Source organism: Echeneis naucrates, chromosome 15 (genome assembly GCF_900963305.1).
Source record: "Echeneis naucrates chromosome 15, fEcheNa1.1, whole genome shotgun sequence".
NCBI classification, from domain to species: domain Eukaryota; kingdom Metazoa; phylum Chordata; class Actinopteri; order Carangiformes; family Echeneidae; genus Echeneis; species Echeneis naucrates.
In genome coordinates this window covers 20,288,479-20,301,594 of record NC_042525.1, presented here as the reverse complement: position 1 = coordinate 20,301,594, position 13,116 = coordinate 20,288,479, and the positions used below count along the sequence as shown (strand labels likewise).

The window sequence follows — 13,116 nt, the reverse complement described above, 5'->3', positions numbered from 1 at the left end:
CTTTACATGCCACTATTTATCAACTAAGGTTTACAACTAAAATGACATTGACAATATTAGGATTTTTGAGTTAACTTTGCCATCTTTTCAACAATCGGGTATGTTTATATTTTGCATATAACACTGATATTCATGAAAATGCACTGTCAAATACACAAATACATAAATTATGTCCACCTCCAAGTGTAAAAAAACAAGACAAATTTAAGCTGAAAGCAGCGATGAACAGTCCCTCGTACACCTGTGCAACTTGAAGGCCCCTGGACTCGCACCGATGCAAATACGTTAAAACTTGAATCATTTTGTGGAAAATGGTGTGCCTGCAACAGATTGTGAGCGTCTGCTTTGTTGTGCCAGAGAACACCCATCAATTTTATGTCACATGGAAGTGTACAATGTGGAGAACACGTCCTGTAAATATTGTACAAGTTGGACAACCTTTGCGTAATGAAACTGACCTCCTGTATCCAGGAGGTGGTGCTCCGTGTGTGACTCAGTATTGTCACATGGACTTGTCCAGAGTGGGAATCTAAACAAGTGTGCAAAATCTGGAGCAATTTGGACAATGTATGTTATAAAGAAATCGCTGTTGAGTGTTCACTGCGAACTTCCATCAATGTAATTTTATGTCATGTCATGAATAGGGCGTGGAGAACACAGTCTGTAAATATTACCTAAATCTGATTATGTTTGCGTTATTAGGCCAGTCAGTAGGTCAGTCAGTATTGACAGATGGAGGTGTTCTGAGTGGGAGTTATATGTGTGCAAAATCTGAGAGAGATTAGACTATGTATGCTGGAGATTTCCTGTTATGGCGTCACATTGAAATTGAGGCCACGCCATGCTCTCCAGGATTAATTAAATGAAATGTCCAGTGACATTTAAAACATAAGCATATGAGGTCAGACAAAAAAAGCCAGCGAACTGCTATGCATCAAACATGGCAAATTCTGCAGCAAAAGCAAATTTCACAGAGGCTAACTTGCTAGCTCACTGGTCTTTTTTTCTTTCCACCGCTGTTGTGGTCTGTGACGTCACAGGTCAATCAGTAGTGGCCGATTACCCACAAGCCGAAAGAGTGCATATCGCCACCTATTGTAGCGGAGGTGACATGATTTCAACAAATAAATCAATTTCACTTGAGTGCATGAATACTGGGACAAGGACAGAAATTTAGCTGTAACCATAGCTTGGCTTAACTGTGCATGTACTGAGACTACAAACGTACTGAGTGACATTAACTCAGTGACTGTGTGTGTCTTTATCTGTTCTTATATGTCACTGTGAGTGTGTGTGTTAGCCAGTGTCTGTGTGTGCATCCAGCTTTGAGCATATGTATGAGCATATGTGTGTTGTATCTATCTTTCAGCTGATGAGCTGCTCTAATATCAGAGGAATTAGTAACTAAGTCATCGCTCAAACCTGCAATGGTCACCTGTATCTCCAGGGTTGCTGGGACAAAAGGGTGATTTTTGCATTGCGAAGCCCTCTAACTGAGGTGACTTATGACAAAACAGACCTATTAAAAAAACTGACCAGACAGTGACAGCTATGGGGAAGTAGTACAAGTCTCAAAAAGACAGAAAATTTGAGTGTCGAACTACACAACTACACAGGCGTGATAGATCCTGATTAATATTTTTGGCTGCTTTATCGCCGATTACACTGCCAAAAATATGTGCCAAGTAGAGAAATACATAGCACACTGATCGAAACCGAGCCACATACCGGAGAGTGCTCAGGAAGTAAGTGGCAAAGGATTTCTAACAAAGCAGTTTCAGTTTCATTGGTGACCGTACAATAACGTATATTGTAATGTCACAAGTTAAACCGAAACACCGGCTCGACTGACGCTATGGTGTGTGCTAGAGAGAAAACGGGGAGAGGAAGCAGTGAATCATATCAATAAAATGTTATTTTTGATTGTTTCACAGCCATTAAGCTCAAAACAAATAAACTTTCCCACACTCTTCCACTCAACCCTGACATGCTTTTACAGAGTTAACAGCACACTGCAGCAACATTATGCTGGTTTGGTCGGTTCAGTTAAAAAAAAAAAAAAACAAAGGCTTCATGAGCGATGTTACTTATTTTCATCTGTTGATGTGTGTGATGTACTGTATTTTATTATATAGTATGCCATTGAACTGTATTCTTACTTTATATTTTTTCTACATATTTTTTTTTTTTTACAAACCAGAACAGAACAAGAATATCATTAGTCTCAGATAAAAAGGAGTAGAAACACTAAAAATCTCCTAGTGATAAAGTTTTTTTTTATGCTAATGAGAGTCACAACTGGCTCATTAACTTAACAAAAGGAAGGTGTGGAGGGTTTTTCTTGGGGTATGTGTGTTTGTGAATGACAATGGACAGTCTTGAGGACAGTAACAAGTAGGACAGGAGAGTCGCAGAAAACATTTGTTGGCCCGTGCATTGCCTCAGGCTCCCTATTGAAACTGTCCAGTTGTTGGATGAGACAGGGGAAGTTTGTGTGTATTCCTAAACAACCACCGTAGACGCCCCCATGTCCATATCCGGGGAGCATTGTGGCGTTTATTTGTGCTGTTGAATGTAATAGAATAATAAGAATAGAATAATAAGGTTTCATTGATCTGATCCATCGGCTTTCTTTCTGCCTGTAGGCTCCTCAGCTCTATTAAAAGTAATGAGCTTAATAGACACATTAGCACCTCCATTTATATCTGACCAACAGGTGTGCCTGTGCATATGTATTTAGATACTCTAGACAAGTACAGCAGTTTTCTGTGCATTGTCAGACAAAAGGATGAGCCATGCCCCCTTCTTTCACAGCAGTTCATCGTGGAGTCACTTCTTTGTCTGTGTGAACAAAAAAACCAGCCCCTTTGATACACCAGCTCCATCCCACATAAAGTGTAAGGAACAACATTTTTGTTTATTCCGATTGAAAGTTTCTTATATTTAAATTTCCCTTCAACCAGTGTAATCTCGTCTGCCATGTCCATCATGGCATCGAAATGTGTGTCGGTGTAATCTGTGTGCTTGGAACTTGTGCACCGAGAAACATTTCGTGGTGCAAATTAAAGTAAGATTAAAATGCATTGGAGTTATTTTTTAATAATTAATTGATCGAAATTAACTTGTTAAAGTCCCATCCTTATTTAGAATCTTCCCTTAGGTACTGCTGAGCTGTTATCGTGGTGTATCTTGGATCTGTATTTTGAAGAAAGGGCTTACCTTGCAGCAATGGACACCAGCAGCTTGTCCATAGAGTCTCAGAATTTGCCTCAATTTTCCTGCCTGGAGCCTGCAGATGACGTTGCTCCTCAGCCCAGGAGCTGTAGATGTTGGCAGCCCGGGTGTGCAGGGTGTGCATTAGGTCTAACAACTGCATGATGACAAGTGAAGAAAAGCCAATTGTGGATATGTATGGTAATTGATTACTAGTACGTGGCTCAATCATTTACAAATAGCATTAAGTCACTCTGAAAGCCCTGGCCATAAACAATCTGGAAAAAGCATATTACTGAATTTTATTAAATCAGAAATTGCAAACCTGTATTTCATCACATCTCACAAAGTACCAGTTGCCAAGTACAAACTTTTCTGATAGAAAACAGCCCTCTTTCGGTAAGCATGTTACGCCATTTCCGGTCACTGGTGGTTTTGTGTTACCTCGTGTGCTGTCTCTGCTATCCACCGGATTAATCGACAGCAAAGTGTCATCACACTTATACTAATGTAGAACTCAATCTCTTTCCCTTTTCCTACACTTATAGATGATACTTCAGGTCCGCTAATTGAACTACATGATAAGCAATGGCCTCCTTCTCCCTCTCCTCTCCTGTCCTGTGTGCTTCATGTCGAGTTACTCCTCTGCTTCCTTTTATGATACCACTTCTTGTCATAGATGCAGGATGATGGTAGAAATTGAGGCGAGAATTAGTGAGTTAGAGTTGCGGCTCCGCACCTTAGCTAGTCCAACATGTAGCCAGTGTGGGCCGACTGAGACCAGCTCCTATGGTAACCGGGAGAGTTTCCTCTCCCCCAGTGGCTCCCAAGCAGCCAGGATGTAGTCAGGGTGACTGTCCAAGACAAGAGGCATAGTCATAGGCAGCAGCCCCGGGTTCACCACCAACTAGTTCACCCCACTCAGCAACACACCTGCTGAAAAGCCAACTCTGGTGACTGATTGTTAAAGTGTATCCCGGGTGACATCCAGTCATACCTTAAACTGCTGGCTCAGCGTAAACATTGCAAAATTGTTATTCACATTGGCAGTAACAACACCCAACTTCACCAGTCGGAGGTCACAAAGATTAATGTGGAGTCTGTGTGCAATTTTGCTAAAATGATGTCAGACTCAGTAGTTTTGTCCGGCCCCCTCCCCAAACGGGCCAGTGCTGACATGTACAGCAGCATGTCATCAGTGTCGAAGTGGTATCCCGAAAACAATGTGGGCTACATAGACAATTGGAAGACTTTCTAGGGGAGACCTGGTCTGATTAGGAGAGATTGTGCCCATCCCACCATGGGTGGTACTGCTCTCATATCTAAGAATATGGCAGAGTTTATAAGAAAGCCAAAACCCTAACAACCCAGAGTCGAGACCAGGAAGCAGAGCCGCAGTTTAACACGCTCCTCTATGCCTCAGTCAGAGACGTTACCTGCCAAGAATAGAATAGAGTCTCTGTTTAGGTCTATAGAAACTGTGTCTGTCTCCCGACCACCTAAATTTAGAAAAGTTACGAAACCCAAATTAAACAGAAGAGGAGCTAAAAACAAAAACTTCACTGAAATCCAAATTGCCACAAATTCGGTCTCACATAACACTTCAATTAAATGTGGACTGGAATATTCGATCACTATTATCAAAATCTCTACTAGTCAATGATCTCATAGCTGATCATCGTATTGATTTATTTTACATAGCAGAAACCTGGCTGCAGCAGGATGAGTATGTTAGTCTTACAGAAGCTAGACCCCCAACTCATGTTAAGAGCTGTTTTGTCTGCTTAAAATAGACCAGAGTTCGTTTCCTTGGATAATCCACCTCATTTGTGCAAGTGAACCCTGGTGCGGTTCGTATGCAGTGTGAATGCTCACCGGAGCAAACAGAGGGCCAAATGTACGTAGCTCATTCGTCCTTACATGAATGTTTACTGTTGCTATGGGAACAAGTGACCTCTGACGTTAGCACTTGTTTGCTAGCTTAGCTCAATTGTCTGCAACAATAACCCATAAATTAACAATTTTGCATATTTAAACAAAATCAACCACAACTACTAACAGTCACAGTCCTTAAAACTCTGAGCCAATATGTTGTCACATGATAGATTGTCAAAGTTGAAAAAAAAAAATAAATAAATAACAGCATCAATCCCTGACAAGCTCCAAAAGCATTATAGTAACAGTTGCGTTCATTAGTATGTAGTATGTATGTATGTAGTAGTGTAGTAACACTGTAGGACTCCCTCAAATAAATTTCCGGGTTGGGAGGGAGGGATTTCCCCTCCTACTTTGTCCAATCGATGAGCACCCCTTCCAAGCGCATGATGCTGCTCAGAAAGTTTGGTGAGCTTTCAGAAATCAATGTGAAAGCAGAACCGAAACAAATGATAAATGCAACAAGGTTCCAACTTTCAGCCCCCAAATCGAATTGAGTTCATTAGGACAGGTGTGAAAATGGTCGTAGTCTTTCCCACTTAAACTGGAAAGGTGAAAAACCAGTTCTGTTAGTTACTGTTAGTTAAACTGGTCCGTAGTCAGAATTCCTCAAAAAAAAAGAAAGTAATTAAACAGAGGAGGAAAGTGGTGTTCCAGTAACTCGGAAGAGTCTCACCGAGCCTGGAAAGATTGCTTAAAAAGATATAAAAAACTCTCCGCAGTGCTAGAAGTTCATATTACTCAGCAGTAATAGAAGAAAACAAGAACAACCCCAGCTATGGTGTTCATCTGACTCAGACTCAGGTGTCAGACATCAGACAAAAAATCATCAGGTCTCAGGCGAAAAGGCATCGGAGTAAACTAAAAGTCTTCAAGTCTGAGAAAAACCTCATCATCAGACAAAAATGCATCACATTTAAGGAAAGCGGACTGTGACCAAAAGTATTCAGTCTCAGAAAAACCTGTGTCAAGTTTATGAAATACCAAGTCAGGTCTCAGACCAAACGGCCTCAGACAAAACATTGTCAGAGAAAAAACAGGCAGGTTTCTCTTCAGCACTGTTACCTACATTAGACAATAATCTTCTACTGAACACAGCAACTCCTGAATCAACTGCAATGCCTATTGCACATCTGAAATCATTCTCACCTCTGAATCTCTCACAGGTAGCTTCTATAATCTCATCATCCAGACCGTCAATCTGTCTTTTAGACCCAGTACTAACTAGCCTCTTTAAAGAGATTTTTTACTTAATTGAGACGTTCATTTTATGTTTGAGTAATTTGATCTTATCTTTGGGTTATGTACCTCAGACTCTTAAGACCACAGTCATCAAAACCAATCTTAAAAACTGAATGTTGATCCAGATGTTTTGACCAATTATAGACTTAATTTAATTTCCAATCACACAACCATCTGCATAGGAACTGTTTGCTTGAAGAGTTTCAGTCAGGATTTAGAGCTCATTACAGCACAGAAGCAGCACTGGTTAAAGTCTCCAGTGATATTCTAATGGCTTCAGACAATGGATCAGCCTCCATACTTCTCCTCAGTGCTGCATTTGACACCATAGATCATAATATTTTACTACAGAGATTGGAACATGTAATTGGCATGAAAAGAACTGCACTAAGGTGTTTCAAATCCTATTTATCAGATAGACATCAGTTTGTTCATGTTAACAACAGCTCCTCCTCATGTACTATAGCCAGCTATGAAGTGTCACAGGGTTTGGTACTTGGGCCAATCATCTTCACTCTATATCTGTTTCCTTTAGGTAACATTATCAGGAAGCACAGCATCAACTCTCGCTGTTATGCAGAAGACACTCAGCTGTATTTATCAATGAAGCCAACTGAAGTTAGTCAGATAGCCAGACTGCAGACTTGTCTTGAAGACATAAAAGTCTGGATGACCCAAAATTTTTTACTCCTTAATTCTGACAAAACTGAAGTTATCGCACTAAGCACCTCAGAGAATCACTATCGAATCATCTAATCAGTCGGGATGGCATTACTTAGGCTTCTAGCTTTCTTCCACCTGAGAAACATTAGGAAAATCAGATACAGCCTCTCTGAAGAGGATGCAGAAAAACTAGTCCATGCATTTGTAACTTCTAGGCTGGACTACTGTAACTCATTACTATCTGGATATCCAAACAAATCTCTAAAAGGCCTTCAGTTGATTCAGAATGCTGCTGCATGGATATTAATAGAAACTAAGAAACAAGATCACATCTCTCCTGTTAGCTGCTCTTCATTGGCTGCCAGTAAAATTAAGAATAGAATTTAAAATCCTTCTTTTAACATATAAAGCTCTTAATGGCCAAGCTCCATCATATCTCAGAGAGCTCATAGTTCCTTACTGTCCTAGCAGGCCACTCCGCTCTCTAGATGGAGGTTTACTTGTGGTTCCTTGAGTCTGCAAGAGTAAATCTAGAGGCTGATCTTTCAGTTATCAGGCTCCTCTTCCATGGAACCAACTTCCAGCATCGGTCCGGAGGGCGGACTCTTTAGCAATTTTCAAGAAGAGACTTAAAACTTTTCTGCATGACAGAGCTCATAGTCAAAAAGTCCATCTACTCTTTAGCTATGCTGCTATAGGACTAAGCTGCTGGGAGAAGGACTGAGCACCACTTTCTCTCTCTCTCCTTCTTTCTTTCACTCTCCCCTCCTTCACCCTTTCATGTGCCGACATACCAACAACCATGCTTCTGACAAATCAGTTTCTTCCAGTTCTAAGCATGTGTACTGCATTTACTAAACATGCTTTCCTGAAGTCTTCTTCTCTCAAAGTTCTTCCCCTCTCTCTCCTCATCCTGCAGGTGATGAATCACCATCCCATGTTCCTGCAATGCCTCCTGCTCCATATCTTCATGAACTCCATACAGCATCATTTCTATGAACTTCGTGCCGCATCATGTTCCTGCCTACACCTGTTTTGAATATCTCCTCCTCCTGCTCTCATTTTCTCCCTACTCTGCCCAACCTTACCTCCCCCCTGTGCCTCTGTCTCTCTCACTCCTTCCCTCTTTATAACATGTTATTACATGTTTGTAAAGTGCACATGGACACGGACATTAAATGACTGAAAGGTTAAAGAGGACACCTTTCACTAGAAGAACACTGACAATGCATTAGCCATTAGAGATAACATTTACAGCACAATTAAGTGTGCAAACAGTGAAAGGGTCTCAGTTTTTTTTTTACTTACTGTGCATTACTGTGCATGACTGGGAATACATTTTGCGACTATCATTAAAAGGCGTGGCTGTGCTTTGAGAAAACATTTGAAAACCTGGCCATGAAGTAAAAAGTCACTGGCAATGCAATGACAGCAGAAAGGAAAGGTTTGTTACATAACATGTCTTAGAGTCATGGTGCCAAAGTCATGGTTTCTCCAGAAAATGGTGATGCCAAAATCACTTTGACTTGAAGGCCCATAATGACTGATCACTATTACAGCCACTGGAAAGCAGGAGGATTATTTGTGGATTAAACAAAATGCCTTATGGAATTTCTGTCTAAATTTGTTACATAAAGTAGAAGGGTGAAGAGGGCTGTTGTACTTACATCCTGACTAACCTGTAAAGACACCGTGTGGTAACTGGCTGGGACACCTTCATCCTCATCCTCGTCACTGTGAGAACGTGGCGGACGCTGGGTGGATGCTCGGCTGCTGCCTCGCCTTGTGTTACTTGCACCTTCCTTTTCCCTGCCCCCAGCCTTTTTCCTTAACCGTGACTTGGAGTCATACTTGTGGGTCTTTTTCTTATCATGACTGCGGTAACCTAAAGAATCAAATCAATTGAAAAATTATTTTAGAAACTGAGTGTCTTTGACAGAACCTTTGAACACAGTAGGTTGCTAAAATGGTGACTACACAATGATGGAGAAGAATTTGAGAATTTGAGAGGCGTGAACGTTTGGATGTTTTAAATTTTGAACTGTAGAATGACTGAGATGGGAAAGGAGTTTGCATTTCTTGGATTTGGATTTTAGATCTCGAGTACATAGATTTTTCTTTCTTTCTTTTTTCTTCTGCACTACTTTAAACTTTACTACCCCTTTAAGACATTTTCATAAAAAATTCATTGCCAGTTTCTAGTCAACTAAGAGAGTAGGTAGCCCACCCCTAAAGCAATATGAATGGTTGCTAAATATTAAACTTTGGTAAGCAAATTTTGCATTTAGTGAGCACTTCTTATCTCTAAATCGTAACTACAGTATTTAGGATTAGGAACTCATTTAGGAAGAAGACAACTGACCAATGCACAGCCAACAAACTGTGAAGAGGCCAATTTCATCCATTGACTCTCAGAGGAGTCCAACATCTGATCTTTGATGACAAAATGCTTTTTAGCAGAGAGAGGCTACCCTGGTTCGTGATACTGCAGTTATTTAAGTATCTGGCGAGGCCACAATGTCATAGTGTTTTCTTGAGTGTCTAACCTCTCTAAGCGAGAGGCTTCCAGATCTTCACGAGTAACTGAAGATGTGATAGAGACTAGAGATACACAGCACAACAGAGTTGATTTTCCCTATAGTATATAGTATAGCCTATATTACAGCTGTGGTTAGTTAGCTTTAGCTAATCAAAAACTAAATATCCCATTATCAACATGCTTCTGTCGTTGTACCCGTTTGTGATTACTGTTGTTTTTGGAGGCTAAGTTTTGGAGTCTACTGGGTAATTGGTCTCTCGGTCGAAACAAACACCTCCGACTGTCGTTCCCAAACATCCGAGCACTAACGAGCCATTGACATCAATAGCTTGGATAATGACTCCACTGGGTTTCATCACCAGTCAGTCAGACTTAGCCTAGTCAGAAAGGCAGGAACTGATGAAGCCTCTTGGGTGAGAGGCGAAATGTCTTCATGGATATATGAGTCCAACTTCACAAACAGCATAAGGATGGGTGGATGGAAAAAAGGGTAGAGGACGTTTGATAAGCAAAATGCAAAGATGAAAGGTACAAAGAGAAGGAAAGAGAGGAAACAAGCGTCAGATACATCAGTGGGCAATGGAGGACTGCAAAAAAAAAAAAAAAAAAAAGCGGACTGAAGACAGGCACAAGCCCTATTGAAAAGAGGAGGAAAAATCAAACAAATTTAAAATGTAACTAGGCATTGAGAATAATCTGCAAAATTCATAGTACATAATTGATTTACATTTCCAGAAATGGTTAAATGGTCCATGCGCTTTAAAACTAGCACTCTCTCTCCCCCTTGCATGTACAGACATACCAATAACCATGTTTCTCCGAATTCCCAGTTTGTCCCAGTTCTAATGTTCCTGCCTGCACCTGCTTTGAATATCCCCTCCTTCTGCTCTTATTCTCTCCTTACTCTTCCCAACTTTGCCTTCCCCCGTGCCTCTCTTGTTCTTGGGGGGATCTGTTGGGTCTCTTTAAATAATTTTATAAAGAGTTTGGTCTAAATCTGCTCTACATATAAAGTACCTTTATGTAACTTTGTTATGATTTAGCGCTATATAAATAAATCTGATTTGATTTATACGGGTATAGTATGCAACTACTGACAGCGTATTGAAGCATTTGTTTAAAGGGAAGTGGAATAATAAACTTGCGCGGCTCAGATAGGTCACAGAGGATCAAACATTTGTAATGTAAACACAACCAAATCCTCAAACCACTTCAAGCGCCTCTATTCAACGTGAAGTCAGATCCTCTACCCTTAGTTACGTGAGAAGCCAGAGCTCCTTGCTTGCTGAGGCAATTCATTGCAGCCACTGATACTAAATTAAGTGTGTAATTGAGATTTTATTTGGAGCCATATTTGTCAATTCTAACTTGTCTTTATATGTTTTCAGTGAAATATGTAAGCAATTACTGTTTCAAAATAACATACTGAATAATTTTATATTTTAGTGATATTGCACAACATAGATGCAACATGATGTAAACTCCTCCATATTGGGGTGCAACTCTACAAAAATGAGCATTTAATGCATTTTCAAAATGTCCAACCAATGGTTTTTTACTCACTGTGCTACACAGATATTTGTAATTTTTCTGTGACTTCATGTAATCTTTTCAGTCAATATCTTTGAAATTCATTGCAGTTGGAACTTAGTAAATAAAGCTTTTTTGCGAAAATTAAAGTGTATTTCAAAATCTCACCTCCATTGAGACTGGCCTCCACGAACACACGTATAGATCTAACACACAGCTCAAAGTTGTCTGGGGTGACATGGGCAGCATCGCGGACAATGAAAGAAAGTGTTTCCACACATTTAATAAGGGACTTTGTATCATGCTGGCCTAGGTCTTGGCCCAGTGTCAGACTGTACTGGTTGACCAGTGGGTGATTGAGCTGTGCTTTTGAGCTTGGTAGAGTGGTCTTATTCATGTCCAGGTCATCTTTTCCAACCTGGAAGAAAATCATCACAGAAAATAGAAATATGTATCAAAATCGAATCAAACCAGTATTAATAACATTGAATCTATTAATGATGTTTCCAAAGCAAATTAATCTTTACTACAGTGTTTCTGTTAGCTTTCTGTTGCACAACTTCTATGCATCCCAAACTATCGATCAGCTTGTAAATCCATCTATTGGAATACTATCATTACTGTAGTAAGGCATTTACAAGAGAGACATTCTATATCGGACTTGTAATAAAAGGTATTCATGGCATACAATTTGATGCTGCTAAAGTGTATTTACCATCATCTGGGCAGGAAAAATAAACCTAAACAAACAATTTTATAAAACAATATTATAAAAACCAGACACCTGCTACATGAAACATTGAAGATGTATATGTATATGTGTGTGCCTATGCATGCTGACCACAAGCCATCCACTGCTTGCTACATCTACATCAGTTGTGGAGCGAGAGATCCGGGTCTTGCTGTATTCAGTGTAGACCTCAGAGTCTGAAGTGTAGCCACGGTCTAAACTCAGTTCACTTGTATGATGAGAAGACAACTCACTATCGGACTGGGCACCTGTAGAATTACACCAGACAAAATATATGTTAGTATGTGATGTGTATTCACTGTCAAATTATCAATCAACAAAACAATTTTTCAAATACATAATTCTGTTGTATTTGCATTAAGCCTCATTGCATTCAGCTGTCTAAACAATTATAGTCTGCCCCCCACTCCCCAAGGCTAACAAAACAAAAACAATTAGCATCCATTCCTTCAGCCAGTGGATAACCTCTAACTCACACATTTCTCAGTCATCTGTGATTACAAAGCTGGCACTACTATTGTGGTTCAGCAAAAAAAAAACAACAAAAACCTGAGTATGAATTATATAGCAGAGCAGAGTTTTGAGCTGACTTTTGAACTGCTTTAAGGGGTCACAAACTAAAATCAAACAACCCAGTAGAATGCCTAAATGGAAAAAAAAAAGCAGTTAAAGGGAAAATGGTTAAGATTTTGCCGTTACCATTGACATAGACTTAAATCAAGTGATTGAACCAGGTTTCAAACAATGTTTTATGAATGTTGTGTTCACAATTTGCTCATGAACGCTACTACTAGATTACTAGATACTAGATTGAAGACACATATTCACGATGAAAAATATTTAACCTGTGTCATTGTCAGTAGTGGTGGAAGTGAGCTGGAAGGAAGCAGGAGGTTTCATTCCAGCGCCAATGCACTCTAGCAGGGAGAACAGAGTGTACCAGTCATCTGTACAATGGATGTTGGCTGCATTAGTCTTTAGCAGCTCATGAAGCCCATAGGCCACCTCCCTGCTGACTCGGGCCAAGACATGGGGTTTCATCATCAGCAGGAGACGCAGGGAGAGGAGAACCTGTGGGTGTACAGGAGCAATCTGCAATATAAGTAAACTCAATGCTACCTTCATACTTCTGCACAAAATAACTTACAGAAATGCTTGAATAAGATTAGATTAGATTTCCTTTATTGTCCCACAACGGGGAAATTCACATTGTTACAGCAGCAAGATTTTTAACTTAAGAGAT

The 13,116-nt window shown here is 40.1% G+C and overlaps 1 protein-coding gene across 3 annotated transcripts in view; it reads right to left on the bottom strand.

The window, feature by feature from the left end:
• Positions 1-13,116, bottom strand: part of gbf1 (golgi brefeldin A resistant guanine nucleotide exchange factor 1) — a 101,059-nt gene that overhangs the window by 5,872 nt on the left and 82,071 nt on the right. For 2 of the 3 annotated variants that reach the window (XM_029521955.1, XM_029521954.1), the window contains 5 exons: positions 12,719-12,944; positions 11,964-12,121; positions 11,291-11,540; positions 8,721-8,938; positions 3,220-3,370 (listed from right to left, as the gene is read on the bottom strand). In XM_029521955.1, the coding sequence (XP_029377815.1) occupies positions 3,220-3,370; positions 8,721-8,938; positions 11,291-11,540; positions 11,964-12,121; positions 12,719-12,944 (1,003 nt within the window). The remainder of the gene's footprint in view (positions 1-3,219; positions 3,371-8,720; positions 8,939-11,290; positions 11,541-11,963; positions 12,122-12,718; positions 12,945-13,116) is intronic. The other variant, XM_029521956.1, reaches the window with a different exon arrangement.